The following is a 17504-nucleotide window of genomic DNA, read 5'->3' as shown; positions in this document are numbered from 1 at the left end:
TGACAATCTGATCAATGAGTGACGAGCAGGAGGAGAGACTCCATCCGGACAGGAAAGAGACGGGGGATTTTCACAATGAAGTCGTAATGTTCAATTCACATGTACCAGTATCAGTGTTTATTATTCAATTTACAGAAATAACATTTAATTAATATAGTTTGCTAGAAAATATCTTTTTTCTCCTAAAACCTTTTTTGGATGAGAAATATTAACGGAAATGAACTGATAATGTTACAAAAATGTAATAAATTTACTCAGAAGATTAGATTTCTCCAAATCAAATTAGAATAAAAACCTGACCTGACTGAGAAAAACAGATGTAATTTTTGGATTCAGTGGTGCAAAATAGTCATAATACAGATAAAAAATAAAACATAGACAACTTCCAAACATATTTTTTGTTCCCCAGCGCTATAATCTCTGAACGGAGAAGAGCAACAAAAATAATCCAGGGGGATTGGATTTGGGATAGAAGCAGAAGTCTTTGTTATTTCCATTTGCCATGACGCCACATATTTACTGCAGTTCATAGACATGTTGACGTTTCTCAACAGGGAAAAGACTGAGATGGTTTCCACTGTGTGAATAAAGGCAAATTATAAAGGCAAAACTAACTATTAAGATAATATACAAATTCACATGTCAATAAATGGAAGAGGACAACCAAGACAGAAACTGGTGAGGAGTCTCTCTGGTCAGACAGGATTTCTCAGCAGCTGCACTTTAATGAAGCTCACAGGTTCATCTGGTAACTTGGATTATGTCAAAGCAACAGCCAACCATTTTAAGACTTTTTCACTCACAAATGGAGCTAATAGCGAAAGTTCAAGCTGGAAGACTCCGCCCCCTCCGTTCGCCCATAGGCGTCATGCTCATCTCCGACATCAGCGCTGGACGTCACCCGGCGCGTCCAATCATCAGTCAAGCTCTGCATAAAAGGATCCACACCCAAGCTGCTGCGTTCAACCCACCACCCCACCTTCTCCACCCACAACCTTCGGCTCTCCAGGATGGAACCCTTCCCGACCTGCACCACCAGTATCGGGTCTCAGGGGAGAGCATCCCTAATCGGTTATCGGGATGTTCATCGAGTTCACATCAAATCTCAGCTCAGATCAGCTGCCGGGACCCGAGCGCCAAAGAACTGTTACTCATTCCTGTCGTTAAATCTTTTAATTTTTTCTTTTTCTCCATCTGAGTCTTTCCAGATTGAAATGTCTGCAGTCTTTATTAATCAACAAATCCTGATCAACAACATGTTCAATGTAAATATAATGATGTTTATTCTAACCATCCGTCCGTTGGCTACACCCACCAATCCGTCATTAATTAAAGAAAATTAATCCAGTTAGTTTAGTTTTATAGTGTCCAATGTTAATTTATTGAAGCGAACCAAACCCTGCTTTTTATGTTAGGTTACACCCCTATAATTAACAATAATGTAGAAACAGCTTTAGTCATTAATCAAAAATAACAGTTACTACTCTCGGATGTTTAGTTCCCTCTAAACAGTGGAGTTTTACTCCCAGTGAAACCAACACCAACCCACCAATGGCTGGTTTCTCAAGAACACTAATGAAAAACATGTTGGCCTTTATGGTTTTCTAAAACTGCTGGAAAAAAGGGGAGAGCTCCCCAACATGAAACAAAAAAATAGACACAAGAGCTGAAATGGAAAGTGGAAAGAATGGTTTGCCTTTCTCATGGGGAGCAACAATGGAGTCTGTTCATCGGAGGCCCGACCCTGGATGCAGCCAAACCACAGCCAACGCACTGAAAACGTCAGAAACGGCACGGAGTGTGTGTCATTTCTCTCTCTGCACGTCTGAACCCACAACCAACCTTGAACAAGACAATCTGTCTGGGGCCACATGTTCAGAAACATTCACGCTGCACAGCTTCACTTCAGGAAAACGGGTTCAAATCCTGCTGACAGACGCTCCGCTGGAGAGCTTCACATCTTCACAGCTGCTGTTCCTCACAGTGAGGCATGTTGGGTCATCTGGACAATCAGTCACCTCAAACTTTCACAATTATTAGCTTTTAACATCATGGTCTGTTAGGCTGAATGTCCAGGTAAAGGTGCATCAAACTACAACAAGCATTGCATCAACTAACTTTTGGCCAAGACATAAAAATGCATCACAATAAATGAACTTTCCAAAAAAAGTTTCCAAATCAAAACAGTCCTCAGAGCTGAACACTGAAAACAAACTCTGCCTTTTAACGGGGAAATGTTATGTCACAAGGATCACTGGAGACTTTTCTGTTCTCTTCCAGAGAGTCACTGACACCTGCAGTCACAACAGGTTACAGCTGAAGAAGCTGCGTCTGCGTCTAACAACAGAAAGTTGAGTGGAAGGAGAAGTATTGAAGAAAGGGAGAGATTCACAAGGTGTGGACAGCAGGTTGGGTTGGTGCTTTAGGCTCCATCAGAACATGAGCTCTGACTGTCATGCATGATGCCACCACCACTGTGTTCATGTGCGAGGAGTTCATGGTAATTTGCCATGTTATTGTGTGGCATTTTTATCGCTTTAACAATGTGGTTTCTGTGGAAACAAAATGTTCCTGTGGGGGGTTTGGTTTAATAGCTGGTTTTATGTTTTGCTTAAAAAATATAATGGAGGAATTTCTTCCAAAACCAATGGTGTAAATAGTGGGGGGGCAAAAACAGATGCTCCCAATTTAACAACACATCCAGAGGAGAAGCGTCTGGATCACTAAAACGTAGCACTAGGTGGCGCTATGAGCACTAACACTAAACATCTGACTCACTAATGTTTGAGCAACAGAAACCTGCAGAGCCGCAATCAGAGCCTTCAGCTCACCTGAAACTGATTCACTCTTTTCTTACAGTAAAAAACTCAGAGGAGCAACGATTCACATTCCTGTTTCTCCGTTTCCCCTCCGTTCCCAGTTCAGCCTCTCTGTGGGGGGTAAGGTTTGTTCAGAAGCAACACGATTCAGCCAGACTGGACTCTAAAAGCTGCTTCTCTTGTTTCCTCCTGGACAAATCCGACTGCCAGGCAAGGAGAACTGCTTCATTCCCACAACAACGCAGTTTCAGGACTGACTTCTTTTATTTTCAATACAACCAACAGAAATATCCCTGCAGAGTGATGCAGAAATGCAGAGTGATACAGAAATGCACTCCTATGATCCCCTCTTAATTTCAGGCCCAGTGCAGAGAAAGTTCAAAGTTGAGGCGATGATGCGATCTCTGAATCAGACCCAGATCTGTAAATCTGACCTGCTCTCCATTTCCGCTCCGTTCTTCTGACAGCGATGACATTTTTCTTTCCACAGCTGATAAAAGCTGACAGACAAACCTGACCGACCGCACAGGTGCGGGCCTGTCGACCAATCAGGGAGCAGTACCTGCACAGAGGAAGTCCATCCATGCAAACATGGCGACTGATAAGCAAATGCTGGAATTAGGGAGAGAAGTGGTTCCCAATGAAGAATTACTCAGACTTAATGAAGTGAGGAGGTTTCCTCACAGTAAACACACGGGCAGCAGAAAGAGCTGGAACAGACCAAATACTGCAGCATCATCAGGTTTACTGAAACAAACACAGGGCGCTCAGTGTCTTTAGGAATGTCTTTCTGTGGCTGATGCTCCTTGTGAAGAATAATAAAGAATCTGTACGACACAACATGACCAGAACAACTGGAGTCTGTATCCAGACTCTGGATGCTTCTAACATCTCTGATTCAGGAATGACTAGAAACACAAAGGATGCAACAGTTGGACTTTTTTCTTCCACTTCACTTTCCTTCAATACGTTCTGATTTTTTTATTGGTTTGATGTGTTATCGTAAAAATAAACAGGAATAAATGCTTTAAATAAGCTCCCTTTGTAATTAATCCTCAACTCAATGCAAAGAAACGACTCTTCACAGCCACCTGCAGCTCATCTTCCTAACTAGCAGGAAGATTCCCCTCAATTTTTAAATGAATTGAAAAAAGTAGACATTTTTTGGGACCGTTTCTCACCTGGAGGAGCCTGCTGTTACCTTGACAACAGCACATCATCAGCACCAGCTTCAGTTCAGTCGGTTCAGCTCTTCTGTCCACAGCCGTCAATACTGAGGGAACGTAATGGCTGCTGGATTACTGCTGGAGCCAAATTTACATTTAGATGTGTGGCTGTTTCTGGCAGCTCACTCAGTGTTCCCAATAATTCAATTAATTGGCTTAAATAATTGGGCTTTTATGGTCCTTACATTAAGTGTTTCTCTACCGATGTCTTTAAATTACAGTGGGTGTGATGTAAGTGGATTATATTAAAAATAACAGGATGCAAATAGATCGGCTGTATTATCAGAAAATGGGGCGAAGCCTCCAATTACCAGCAGATTGGATAATTACTTCTATGAGGTTATTTATACTCTAAAGGCCACATTCTGGGTCAGAGAAGACGAGAGAAAATAAAAAAAGATAGGAATAGCAGATGAATTTGACAGGAAAACGAAATGAGAAAATGTTAACTCAGCTTTATTTTTTGACCCTTTTGGAACTTGACACCAATTTAATTAGCTGATGACAGAGACAAGCTCTTATTTTGAAGTTTTTTCCTAATCAGATGTGGGGTTATTTCAGATGCTATAAATATTTATGAGGGCGGCCATTATGGAATTTTATCCCTGAATAGAAGAGGCAGAAAATGCTGAGTCACTGGTTGCCATGGTGATTCCCTCCTTTTCCAGGAAGCAGGGGAAGCCCATACAACTTTTTTTTATCTTTTTAAATTTTAACAGACCAGAATTTATCAAACAGCTGCTGCTTGGAAACTTTAAACCGTATTTAAAAGAACCCTGACCTGTTTGGAGGCAGAACCTTCTGGTCGTCATGTCATTTTTATGTGTATAATTTAGGAGGCCTGACATGTCAGAGTGTTTTGGGTTTAGGACTTTTTGAACGGGAGGCTGGCCGAGTGATTTCTGGGTCGACTGGACAACAAACTGTCAGACCTTCAGAAGTGAGAGACACACTGGGTCAACGTTCAGAAAAACCAAGATTCTGATGTATAAACTGTGACGGAGGAGATCAAACTGTGGATATTAAAGGCATTCAAATACAAAACGTTTCTGAGTGTTGCAACATCATAACTTTATGCTGAAGATCCTGAGGGAAAATAAGGAAATCATGAAGTTAATCTATGACTAGGCTGATATACAAGCAGACGGACAGACGGTCGGATCTGGAACAGGATTTGTATTTTCAGACCATTTTTCCTGTTTTCTCCTTTTATTTTCATCCAACCCAGTGAATTTCTTCAACCCAACGCAGCTGAGTAAATAATTTAGAAACTAACGGACCCGACAGAGGCGACCCCTCAGGGCTCAGATGTTAGCTGCCAGGTTGAGCGGCTCCTCCGCCTCATTCAGGGACTCAACCTGCAGCTCGGACGCTTCCCTCAACCTGACCTTCTCTGTTTTCACCTCTCTGTCCTCTCAAGCATTTCTCTCACATTCCTTTCCTGCAGCAGCATTCCTCTCCTCCCTCCTTTTCACCTCAGTCTCTCTCTCATCCAGTCCCACAAAGATGTCCGTGGAAACAAGAAATCAATTCTGTTTTCAAATTTTTATTCACTTTTGAATTTCTTTGTTCATCTAAACTCAAGTTCACCTTCAAAACTTGAAGCAGATAAAAATAAACTGATGGAAATCTAAAAACTAATAATCAACCAGTTTTCTTACATTTTCCTTTCCTGGATTTCCCTGATGTGGGTCAGTAACATGTATTTCTAATAATATGAAGTTTAGAGGAAAAAATATTAAATTATAGTTATTTTTTTATATCCAACTGTGTAATATTTGTGTTTTTAAACTGTGGGAGGAAGCAGGAGTACCCAGGAAGAATCCACACATTCAGAAGGATAAAATAAAAACTTAATGCAGAAAAACCCAAAACCAGGATTGGAACTGAAAACTTTCATGCTGGAAAACTCAGCTGTACAACTGCAGTTTAAATCAGTTAATTCATGAAAAGTAATTAAAATCAAATGTATAAATACATTTCTATAGTTTCTAATCACATAATCAGATTCAGATCCAATTAAAGGTTTCAATCCCAGACAAACGGAACCGTTTTGACTTCAACAGCAAAGCTTCATCACCAATAGAAACTTTAAGTTTCATTTCTTAAACAGAAATCTGCAAAATCTGCAAATGTCTGATCAGCGTGTCATCAGAAGAAAAAATGTCTGTTAACAACATGAGGTGTGTTTCCAACAAATGACCAGATAAAGATGAATAAGTCTGTAGTTACAGAGTAAAAGTTGAAGGAAAACCAAGACCAGAACTTTCCTACTCAAATGATCCTGAATCTGATAATAGAGAGCAGAAAACAACATAGATGGTGATTCTAGAGCGAGCAGATATGATCATTCCTGTTATACAAAATAAAAGCAGAAAACTGAGGAACAAAACAAACTTCAGGTTAAACTGAGAAGAATCAGCACCACTGATCTGGACAGCAACATTTCTCATCAACCTGCAGCAAATCTTCAACTCAGAAATGTGACGGAAATGATTGAGAACATCAAATTATGTCATAAAAACGTGGAATCCAAAAATATACCAACTATTTTCATTCCAGTTTCAAGTGAAAATATCTTAATACACTGAAATAAGACAAAACCAACTTTACAAGTAAATGTCCTGCAACATGTAGAAGCTTGTTTTAAGTTTTTAATTCCTCAGTATTGATGATAAAAACTGATTAGTTCCACTGGCAGATTTTTTCCCTCATAAAATGGGAGAAATGTCTTATTATAACGGAAATAATCAGCCAGTGGGAGACGTATTATTTTAATAAATACTAAATAACTGACTTAAAACAAGTTCTTATAAACTGTTGAAGAGAAACTGGTTTTGTCTCATTTCAAGTGCAAAGATATTTGCACAACAAAATAGACCAAAACTACAAGATTTTGTGTTTTTGCTGTACTAATAAAGGTTGAATAAAAGGTGTAAGCTGCAGCTCTTCAGTCCAGTTTGTGCATCTTAAGCCCATATAATGTAACAAAGCTCATAAAATGTTTATCAAATGCTAATTTAAGACGTGATTCTGTTGTTTTAAAGAGAAAACGGTCGTTGCAGCTCCTGTTCCTTCGGGTTCTCCGCGGGTCAGCCTGGGTTCTGACCGGCCCGGCAGCAGCGCCTGCGCATCACGGTTCAGTTCTGCTGGGAACTTTACGAGGCAGCGTGAAGCAGCTCGGTTTGGCCTGAGGCTGCTGCAGCCGCTGCTGCAGCTCTGGTTCTGGAAAACACATAAAGCGCAGCGCGGTTCTGCTCTCTGGCTCATCGGCTCCTCGGTTCTTAGCTTTTAGTTTCCCGTCTAATGAGTGAAACTGGCACAAACAATCAGCCTGAGGTCCAGATTCCCTCCAACATGTTTGGGAAAATCTGACGCAGGAATCAAGAAGTCACACATCAAATCTCTATGTTTTCATTCCTGCAGCTACATGATCACTGAAAACTGGTGACAGACGCTCTGACTGCAGGCCGGCTACCTGAGCAGATAGCCTGACTAACTACCAAGCTTCTGATAAATACTGGGTTAGCGCTTTAGCGCTAGCAGAACTAATGTTTATGACTAATGCTTCAGAAACAGAGTTAGTTAGACGACTACAGATATGGTTAAGACAATACAACACTGTGGCTTAAACAATTAATCATACTGATCGAGTAATTTAGTAATCAATTCATCATTAAGTGGATTATAAAGACTCATAAAAAAACAAATTCTGAAACATCAACATCCTCAGAGCAGCAATTAGGTCAAAACTGTCCAAAAAATAAACATTTTGCATTCAATATACACTTTGTATTTTCTTATTTAAAAAATAGTTGAATATTTTATTTACATATTTTAATATATTTCTAATCGGCTTAAGTGATTAAATAAAAATCTGCAGCGTTGTTCATCCGATCAGAATCATTGATAGATTGACCAATTCCTAAAATGATCATTAGTTGCATCCCTATACAATATAATAATATTAGATAAAGAAAGATGATCAATTCATATTGACTGTATTTTTCAGAATTAATGTTAAGGCCAAAAGAAGCAATGAGACTTTAAATATGCCTGTTTTTCTGTAACACCGATCAGCTGGTTTTAACAGAATGTAGGAAAAAGGAAACTTCAAACATCTCACATCAAATCTACTCCAAACATTTGGTTTATTCTCCTAAATCTCACTTTGTCTGCAAATCTAGACCCAAACCGTCTCACAACCATGAGAAAAGATCCATTTCTGGCTAAAACTGCGATGAATGAATCAAAGCGTAGAGAGCGTGGCTCCGGTGGAGACCTGCATGGGTTTCAGGACTGCAAACGGTTCCAAAACGAAAAAGCTCTAGACTGTGATCAAAGTATCAGCCAGATGGAAAAGAGATCCATCCGCAGGTTTCATGAAGGAGAGCGTCTCTGATGCATGAAAAGTGGGTTTTGTTAATGGAGCTGTGAGGGAAAACGTAGCATGCTGGAGCACAGAGGGACGGAAAATATGAGGAAACAACAGCGAGGGATGAAGCGTGGCAGAAACAAGCAGGATGATGGAAACATGGCAGGACACAGATCAATTGAAACGGCTGCTGTCAGAATAAAGGCTGCATCTCTGAGGAAACCGCTTCACAGGGAGGCTCCGCTTTTCTCAATGGGTCATTTTCACGATGCCAAATATTTCATTTATCCTCAAGTCAAGTATGCAGCATTTTTCCCACAGCAGAAAAAACATAAATGAGACGAATAGTAACTCATAAAACAACAATGAGATGGTAAAATGTGCAGCAGTGGCGACTGCTTCTCTGGAGCAAATTAAAACCCATCATGTAGAAAATAATTTGCTGAAATCTGCTATAATGTGATGCTAATTATAATTTTAAACCATAAGTGTAACGTTTTGTTTTATAATAACCATCATCTATTCTCGGATCCATTTTAGAGTTAAAAAGCCATAAAACTAAGCCATAAAGTTTAGAACTGAGTGTACTATCAAAATATATGGTATTTTAGAAACATAAATCTGTCAAAATATGGAAGAACGTTAATAAAACTGCTTAATACTGTTTGCAGACCCTTTAAACTGGAATGTCTTGCATTAAAAGGTTCTGATGTAAGTGGGCCGGGTCCAACACCAACCACAGTTAGAACAAGACACTTTGTTTCAAATTTGGAATAATCTTTGTGAAACTGAACAATGTGTCCCAGATTTTTACATCCACTGTGAGACAATCATTCTGCTGACATTAAATGACAACGAAGCTTTTATGTTTCAGGATTAAACAAGTTCTTTCTGTTTGCTGAATATCAGAATAATGACAGAAAACTTTAAATTCAGATGTTTCCATCCGTCTCCTCAGTATTTAGTTTCGTTGTCTTTGAACTGGATGACTCGGGTCAAACCTTATGGTTTTCCTTCCACAAGCTTTTCCAACTGGCCTCTTCCTCCTGACAGGACTGGTGGAAGTGGGTTGTTGTTCTTCAGCCTCAGTCGGTTGGTTTCAGGTCATTTTGAAAACCCATTTAAGCTTTAACTTCCCAGCAGATGTTGGTTAAATAGCTTTTTTTCTCTTTATGTTGTGAAGCGCACCACTCCCTCCTGGAGCAAAGCAACTCAACAACAAGAAGCTGCTAATACCGCACTTCAAAACACCAAAGGAAACAATAATAAATTATCCGTGATAATTGTGACCTATTGTGTTTCCTTAAACAAGTTACGATGAGTTTATAGGCCTTACTGAACATGGTCTTTACAGTTTTTGTACAAAATCATTCTTAGATGATATTTTAATCTGCTCAGTTTTGCCTGTTTTGAACTGTTTTAGGCCTCTGTCACTTTAAATCTAAGTAAGCTCCTGGTGGCCACGCCCCACAACTCAACATTTACACTCATGTGAAAATGGCTGCAAATAGATTCACAGTTATACAACCATACATCTTTGAAAAGCAGAAGTGTGGCCTCCTGCACAACCAACAGGAACACAATCAGTGGTTTCTGCAACAAAACATTTGTCTTTTCCAGCAGCCATTGTACAGCCTACAGCAATTTTGACACTTTATAAACCAGCTGGCCAAACGTGCTGAAGCTCAGCTCGGGTTGCTAGGTGACGCCCTAGGCTTCACTGCGGTTGCTAGGTAACGAAGCAGTGCAAGTCCAATGTGACTCAACATTTGGGAGGTTTTTGAAATGGCTGATTTCCAGACACTAAAAAGCTTTAACTCATTGCCAAAAACTGTTGACTGGAGTTTTTAAGTGCTTGGGCTGTTTTTAGAAGCAGTACAAACAAACTGAAGTTTAAAAACTTTAAAAAATAAAGGCCTTTGTAGCCTGAGTGCATTTGCAGGTTGTAATGTTGCTTTTTTATGCTGATTGTGGAGAAACGGCCTCTTCCTGTCAGCCCATGTCGGCTCAAGACTCTGTTCTCTTCAGCAGCCTCTATAAAACATCATCTGCTTTGGTTCTGGGGTTGATTCACACATTTAACATCCAAACCAGAAAGAGTCTCCTTCCTGATCCATCCGGCAGCTGGACGCTCCCATGGTGTCTATATGTGGAACTGTTTGAACAGATGGCACCTCCAGGCACTGGAACAGACAACCAACCAAACCAGCGGCGGTTCTCGGCTCTTTAAACGTTTCCATGACGACACACAAGGAAACATCATGTTTATGGTGTTTCTTTAAAATGCATCCTCTGCTGTGTCTCAGTGTAACCAGAACAAACTTATGCATCATTCTGCTGTTCAGCAAATAGAAACAATAATTAATTTTAGATATAATACGATAAATCTGTGGAATCAGTCCTGGCCCATTTGTAGTTGGTGACCTAAAATCCTAATAAAACCTGTTTGAAACATTCTCTGCAGTTCTGCTTGGAGAAGTTGTTTGTTTTCCAGTGGATTTGCTCTCACAGCTGATTCCACAACATCTGAATAAATTCTGATTAATTTTTGTGGCTGTTTGGTCATTTGTAGCTCCGAGTCTGCAGGGTGGTAATTACTGAGGAAGATGATGGTTTCTGCGTGTTGTGGGCCGTTTTCCCTCCGTAGCGTCCCACCCTTCATCTTACGCAACAACTCTCCTCTACACACATGCAGGGTGATTTTATGCTAAGAGGAAAACTAATCTCTTCGCTTTTGTTTGGATGTTTAAACTTTCCTCTGATTTATAATGAAGGCTGACCTTACTGTTACTGTTTGTGAGTGTAAAATCCATGAAAACATTGATTTTTCTCTTTTTTTTCTTTCTTTCAGCAAAAGAAAATATCCAATACTGTTTAGAAATATCGACTCTCGTCAGCTCAGTAAGCTATGAGAGCAACGCCACTTTCATTTTCCACCCGGAATGCGGCCAAGTAAAGACAATCAATGTTGACACTTTATAAACAAACAAGATAAAAAACCAGAGAGAACGTGAGAGGGCGAGTCGGGTCCTACCGGTCCGGTGCAGAAACATCCACAGCAAAACAAACAGGACGACGTGCCGCAGCCTCCACCTTCCACCTCCCCGACGAGGCAAGAACCCCCTGAGGAAGAAAAACATCATCAGTCCAGGCCTTCAGCAGCAACGTTTCATCAGATTTGTTTTTTATTTAATATAAGCATCTCCCTGAAATAATGGAACGCAAAAATGTAGTTTTGAAAAAAGGTTTCAGTACTTTGAAGCTGTGATGAAATCATCACTTTCTGGGAGCCAGAAACAAAACTAAATGCTTTTATGGTTAAATCATGAAGAGAAAGGAGGAGTTTTCCTTCCTGATTTCCTTTAAATTACTTTAGAAAGAGAAGAAATATGAAAATCTGTCTGTTATTGCACTTTTGGACAAATAGCTGTGTGTCAAAGTCAGACTGCAGCAGTTAGTCAGTTTAATGGCAGCAGAGCTTCTCTTTTAGCTAAACGTCGCTGTGAAACGCAGGGAAGCAAAATCAGCAGAAATTTATTACAAAAATGTCTTGTACTTGTACAGATAGTTCTGGAGCAAATAAAATGCCTAATTGAAATCAGAATTCAACACTTAACAGATGTGTGACTTTTCCAAAAGCTATCTTGCTTCACTTCATTTTCCTAATTGAACATGTGAATGTAGTTTAAATAGAAGCTGCAGGAGAAAATAATGACCCTGATACAAAAAGTTAAATTCAAAACACACTTTAAAATGCAAAAAATAACTTTCTTCTTAGATTCTCATGTGTTTTCTAGGTTAAGGAGTAGAAAGTCGACCCAGATACGACTCTGGGTCGACTTGTTTTATTATTATTATTCACTCTTGTTGAAGTCTGGTTGGGTTTTATATGATGATCTTCTTAAATGTTACTTAAAAACATAGACAAATTATTCTGAAAACAGAGAGAATATGAGAAACAACGGTTTGTGTTCAACATTATCAACATTACATCCATTCCTGATGTTGTTTCTGCAGTTAGAAAATATTTACGTTCTGGTGAGAAGTTAGCTGGAAATTAAAACTAAAATGACTTGACAGAAATAGGAGTTATCAGAACTTTAAACTAAATTTATTTTAATCTAGAGTAAAAACACAAACCTACACACACAAAATAGAAAATTATGCAATCACATAAATCAGAAGTAAAAGTGGAATTTGCTGCGAATAGCAGAAACAGCAGCAGGTATAAAATGCTTCAAACTCTCTCCACAGAGCGGAAATCCTCCAGGCCACCAGGGGGAGTCGAACACTAAATCACAGATGACCAAACCCTCGGTAAAGACGGGACGTCATGATTTACTGAAGAAAGTTGGAGGAAGGAAGAAAGAAAGTTTGATGGACTTTATCCCTTTTTCAAACATGAAGTGTTTTACATTTATTACTGCACCAAGTTTACACAAGTAATATTACCTGCTCCTGACTCCCCCTAGTGGTCTGGAGCACTTCTGTTTCTATGCAGAGAATTTGCAGCATTTTATGCTTGTTGCTGTTGCAGCATTTTCCCTTTTGCATCATTCATGTTGTGGAACAACTGAAACCTGACGTTTTCCTCAACCAGCTCAAACAGTTACTGACAGCAGACAGAGATAAGCAGCATGAATCTGGCTGCAGATAAAAACATTTCCTCTCCACACAGACGTTCCCATACTCAAACGTTGTTTGTTTTGCCCATCGGTCACTGAATAAACGAGTGACCAGGGATCTCAGAGAACCACCTACGCCTTCATGTAACGTATACGTGTTCCTCATGGCCCCCGGGAGCCAATCAAAACGCTCCCACAGGTCATCATAATGTTTCAGGCCACTGGCTGTTCTAGCTGCTAATGAGACGAGCTGCGAGGAACATTTTTATGCTTCAACTGGAAAAAAAACACCTTTAAAATACATTTCTCTTATTTTTTCAAGTTTAAATGTCCATGTTAGAATTGAAAGGAGAGATCTTTCCAGATGAAGGAAATAGAACCATGATGAACATTATAAATGTTTAATGGGAAGGTGAAAACTTCAACTGGGTAGTTATGATTTAACAGTCTGAGTCACTGAAGCTTTTAAGGCAATAAAAGCCTAAATTTGCTGCCAGTTTTTATGTCAGAGGTAAATATACTTCAAAATAAGAGCGTGAATATAAAATATAACCACTTCAAGAATGCTTGACAGTTAATCAAAACTTCAACACAGACGTTTATTCAACTTAAAGTTTACAAAACAACATTTGTCTGAAGAAATTGATTTAGGGGAGCGAAGTGCACTAAATGTTTTCAAAGTTAGAAAAAATGCTAAAGCACTAAATAAAAAATTTGTTCCAATATCAGATCATGATTGATCAAAACCCAATCAGTTCATTATGAGTTAGATCTTAATGTTACCTCATATCCAGCTTCAGTGGTTTGAATGTTCCTGTGTTGAAGCTCAGAAACCAGGAAAGTTTCTTATCCAAATCTATGGATTTAATATTTCACGTGTGAGAAAGTCTGACAAAGCAAACCAACCAAAAAAAACCTCAGACCTCTTGATTCTAGCCTTGATTTTTTTATCCTACACTAAATCAGCCTGTCGCCATCTAAAACATCAAGATCTAAAAATAAGATTAACAGTCCTTAAATAAGGTAATTTCAATGAACTCTACAACTTTTTCAAGGCTTTAAGCAACAATTTCAATATTTTGCTTTTAAATGTTTTCAATGTTAATTAGATTTTCCATCTTACTGGACAAAGAATCTGAGAAGATCTAATCAGAGGGAAAAAACCCTAGAAAGCCCAAACTTCTGGGTCTTCAAAGATCTTTCCTCCTCAGCTCACAGGTTTCCTGATTTAAGTGTTTGTACTGAGAAAATTAACAAAGATCAACTTTGTATCTGGGTAAAAATATCTGTGTTGATTTGATGCTTTGGGTCTTCATCCTGTACAAAGATTAAATGATGACCCATTTTGAGCCTAAAGTTAACTGAAAACTTTCCCAGCTTTTTGATAAACTTTTCCTGTCATTATAAAAGTTCAACCATGCAGAGACCAACCAGGCCTTCAAATGAGGAACCCACAGCATCACAGGTTGTCCACCGTGCTTCATACAGAGTGTTTTGTGTTTTCCACAGATTTGTTGTTTGTTTAAACCACCTGAAGTTTTTCTTGCTGAAAAACTCCATCCTACCTTTTCATGTCTGGATGATTCACAGGTCAGATTTTAGCAGCTTAAAGAAAAATCCTCTGAAAACATTCAGGTTCTGGACCCAAACTAGGAGAAAATTGCTACTCTGTTGCTCAGGAACACGCCAAAAGGATCATTAATATTTACAGCGTAGCGAACAGGCTCCAGTTTTAATTCCAGCATCCACTTCTGAAAATTCATGCAGCTGCTGACATTAAAGAAAACTCGCCTCTTTGTCAAGTCATGCGTCTCGTTTCCTCGTCTCCCCGCCTCCTCCGGTATGGAAATGACGAGCGGAGCGAGGTCAGCGAACAAGGCTGCATACAGACGGAGGTTTTTGTGTGTGCAGGGCTGGATGGCAGCCTGCAAGCCCTCCGCCTCCAGGCAGACATTTTGGGGCCCACGGCTCCTGGTTTCACACCAGGAGAGCAGAGAAATTAAACGGTTCTGAATTTAAACGTTTCCAGAGCCGATCATCTTCAGTGTTTAAAGCGCGTCTGGTATCCGTCACTTATAAAAGTCTGAATGTTCCTTTTCTTCAAAATGTCCCCTGATATTTTATTTGAATTAAACCCCCACACTGCACTGCATAAGGCTGAGAAATTTATCGTGTCGAAATGATTATCCAACATTGTGTCAAACAGTCAAAGTGGAAACTTCATCCAACAGCCAGAGGAGAAAAAAACCAAACAAAACAACTAAGTTCAAGTAAAATCCTTTGTGTTTTGTACAGTGTACTGGAGGTGCAAACAGGCAGCAAACACATGAATGACGCAAAAGAATAAATGCAGCAGAGAAATCCTGCAAACAACAAAACGCTGTCATCACAGGGAAGAGATGCAAAATGGAAAACGCTGAAACAGCAACAAGTATAAAACCTGCAAACTTGCTCCACAAAATGGGAGTCCTCCAGGCCACTAGGGGCATTTGACCACCAAATCATATGGGACTACAACCTCAGCAAAGTCCAGGAGAAAGTTGGGTTAAGAAAAAAAAGATAGGTTATACTTTTTAGACCAACATATTTATAAAGGTTATATTACCTACTCCAGGCTCCCCCTAGTGGCCTGGAGGACATCTGTTTTACTTGTTGTTTTTTCTTTGTGCAGCATTTTACTGTTTGCTTCTATTTCTTATGATTGCAGCATTTTATTTTACATGCATTTGATTCATCTTTTTGTTTTGCAGCGAGTTTCACTGTTTACTGCACGTTTGCACCTGTTGGCCACCGCAGCATAAATATGTTTAAAAAAAACATTCATGAATGTTGAAGGATAAACACTTTACATATTTTCACTACCGTCAGTTACTCTGCAGACTGAGAGGCTGAGCCTCAGAAAATGCTGAGTCGGTGGTTGCTAATGCGATTCCCTCCTTTTCGGCAGAGAAAAACATGAGAATTTAAACTTTAAACAAAACAGTTAATTTGTGAAAACAATAAAATATAGCAAGAAAATCCTGAACTCCAGGTGGCAGAACCATCTGGTGGCAGAAAGCATCCATTCTCATGTGTCTGCAGTGTTTTATGCAAGAGATATGATTATTTTGTCCTGGTTTGGACATCAGAAAGGTGGGAGGAAAAAAGGGAGACTAAAGTCCTCAAGTTAATAAAAATCCAAGTGTAAATGTAGCCCTCTGCTAACTTAAATATTTAGCTAAACGAGCTTGTGAAGCTGTTTGCATATACTTTGAAAACTAAGATTTCTGGAGAAAGATTGAGAAGCTCAGTGAAAGCTCAGAGAAACATTTCCAGACTCAGAAACTCTGGAAAACTGCAGAACAAGACGACTTTCAGGAGATTAGAACTAGATCTGGCTGCTTGACAGAAAAACACAACAAATTGAGACCAAATGAAGAGAAGTGTTGATAGCTTCACTGGCTGCACCGAGCAGCAGACAAACAAAAACGGCCTGATGGAGCAAATCGGCTGGACCTGAGATGTTTCCACTGGTGTCAGCAAAACCGGAGCGAAGAGCCGGGCAGAGCAAAGAACTGACTGGTCAGAGCTGCATCCATCCATCTGTTATCAGGCCATCCATCCGTTCAGTCAGCATCACCGTAAAGGTCGTTTCAGACTCCAAACAGCTGAGATTCCCTCTGAGCTGCATATTCACTACATTACACAGATGTTATGCAGCTGGAATGCTTGTTGGTTAAACTCCCACTCAAACTACATGCAAACAGAAAAACATGCAAACCCGTTCAAAGACACATTCAAAGCAGAAAATGTGATAATCTCACACGGTGATGAGAAAATGTACATTTTTAGAAAACATTTTGGGCCTTTATGTGATGGAGGTTATGAAATGGATATTAATGACATTATGGCAAACTCTGTTTCTTCATTAAATCTGTAAGAACTGGACTTTCCAAATAAAATCTAATGACAAAGACACAGGTCAAACTTTCAAATAACTGTACTTGAGCCTCATTTGTAAATGAAGAACAGATCGGCTTATTAACTTGTGAAAATAAATGATATTCATAACACATGAAAATGACAGGGTGGACACGTCATTAAAGGGCCTCATAAATGCAGGGTGGACAAATTTCTGCTAATTTTAGCATTAAATGAGCACATGGTGAACCTCCTGTTAAAATAACTGATTCACCAGTTTGGTACTTTAGCAAATCTATTTCAGATTTCTGTGAGGTGTTTGTATTTATTGATAAAACATGAGAGCGGTCGCTAACTGGCCATGCTAAGCTGGAAAACATCCAATGACATGCAGTACAATAAAAATGACTAAAAAATAAGCAGAAATATTTACTTACTTTCATACTAGTCACTGTTTCAGCCTAATTTTAAGAGACCAAATGCAATGTCTCTAAAAATACCAGAGGATCCACTCATCGTTTCATCGATCCGCTTATCAATCAGCAATCAACCTGTTTTT

The 17504-nt window shown here is 39.4% G+C and overlaps 1 protein-coding gene across 7 annotated transcripts in view; it reads right to left on the bottom strand.

Annotated features, from left to right (window-relative positions):
- Nucleotides 1-17504, bottom strand: part of adgrg6 (adhesion G protein-coupled receptor G6) — a 141038-nt gene that overhangs the window by 120381 nt on the left and 3153 nt on the right. For all 7 annotated transcript variants that reach the window (XM_016677880.1, XM_016677881.1, XM_016677882.1 and 4 more), the window contains exon 2: nucleotides 11455-11543. In XM_016677880.1, the coding sequence (XP_016533366.1) occupies nucleotides 11455-11543 (89 nt within the window). The remainder of the gene's footprint in view (nucleotides 1-11454; nucleotides 11544-17504) is intronic.

Source organism: Poecilia formosa, unplaced genomic scaffold (assembly GCF_000485575.1).
Source record: "Poecilia formosa unplaced genomic scaffold, Poecilia_formosa-5.1.2 Scaffold168, whole genome shotgun sequence".
NCBI classification, from domain to species: Eukaryota; Metazoa; Chordata; class Actinopteri; order Cyprinodontiformes; family Poeciliidae; genus Poecilia; species Poecilia formosa.
The sequence above is the reverse complement of the archived record's forward strand: the minus strand, read 5'-3'. Positions and strand labels throughout refer to the sequence as shown.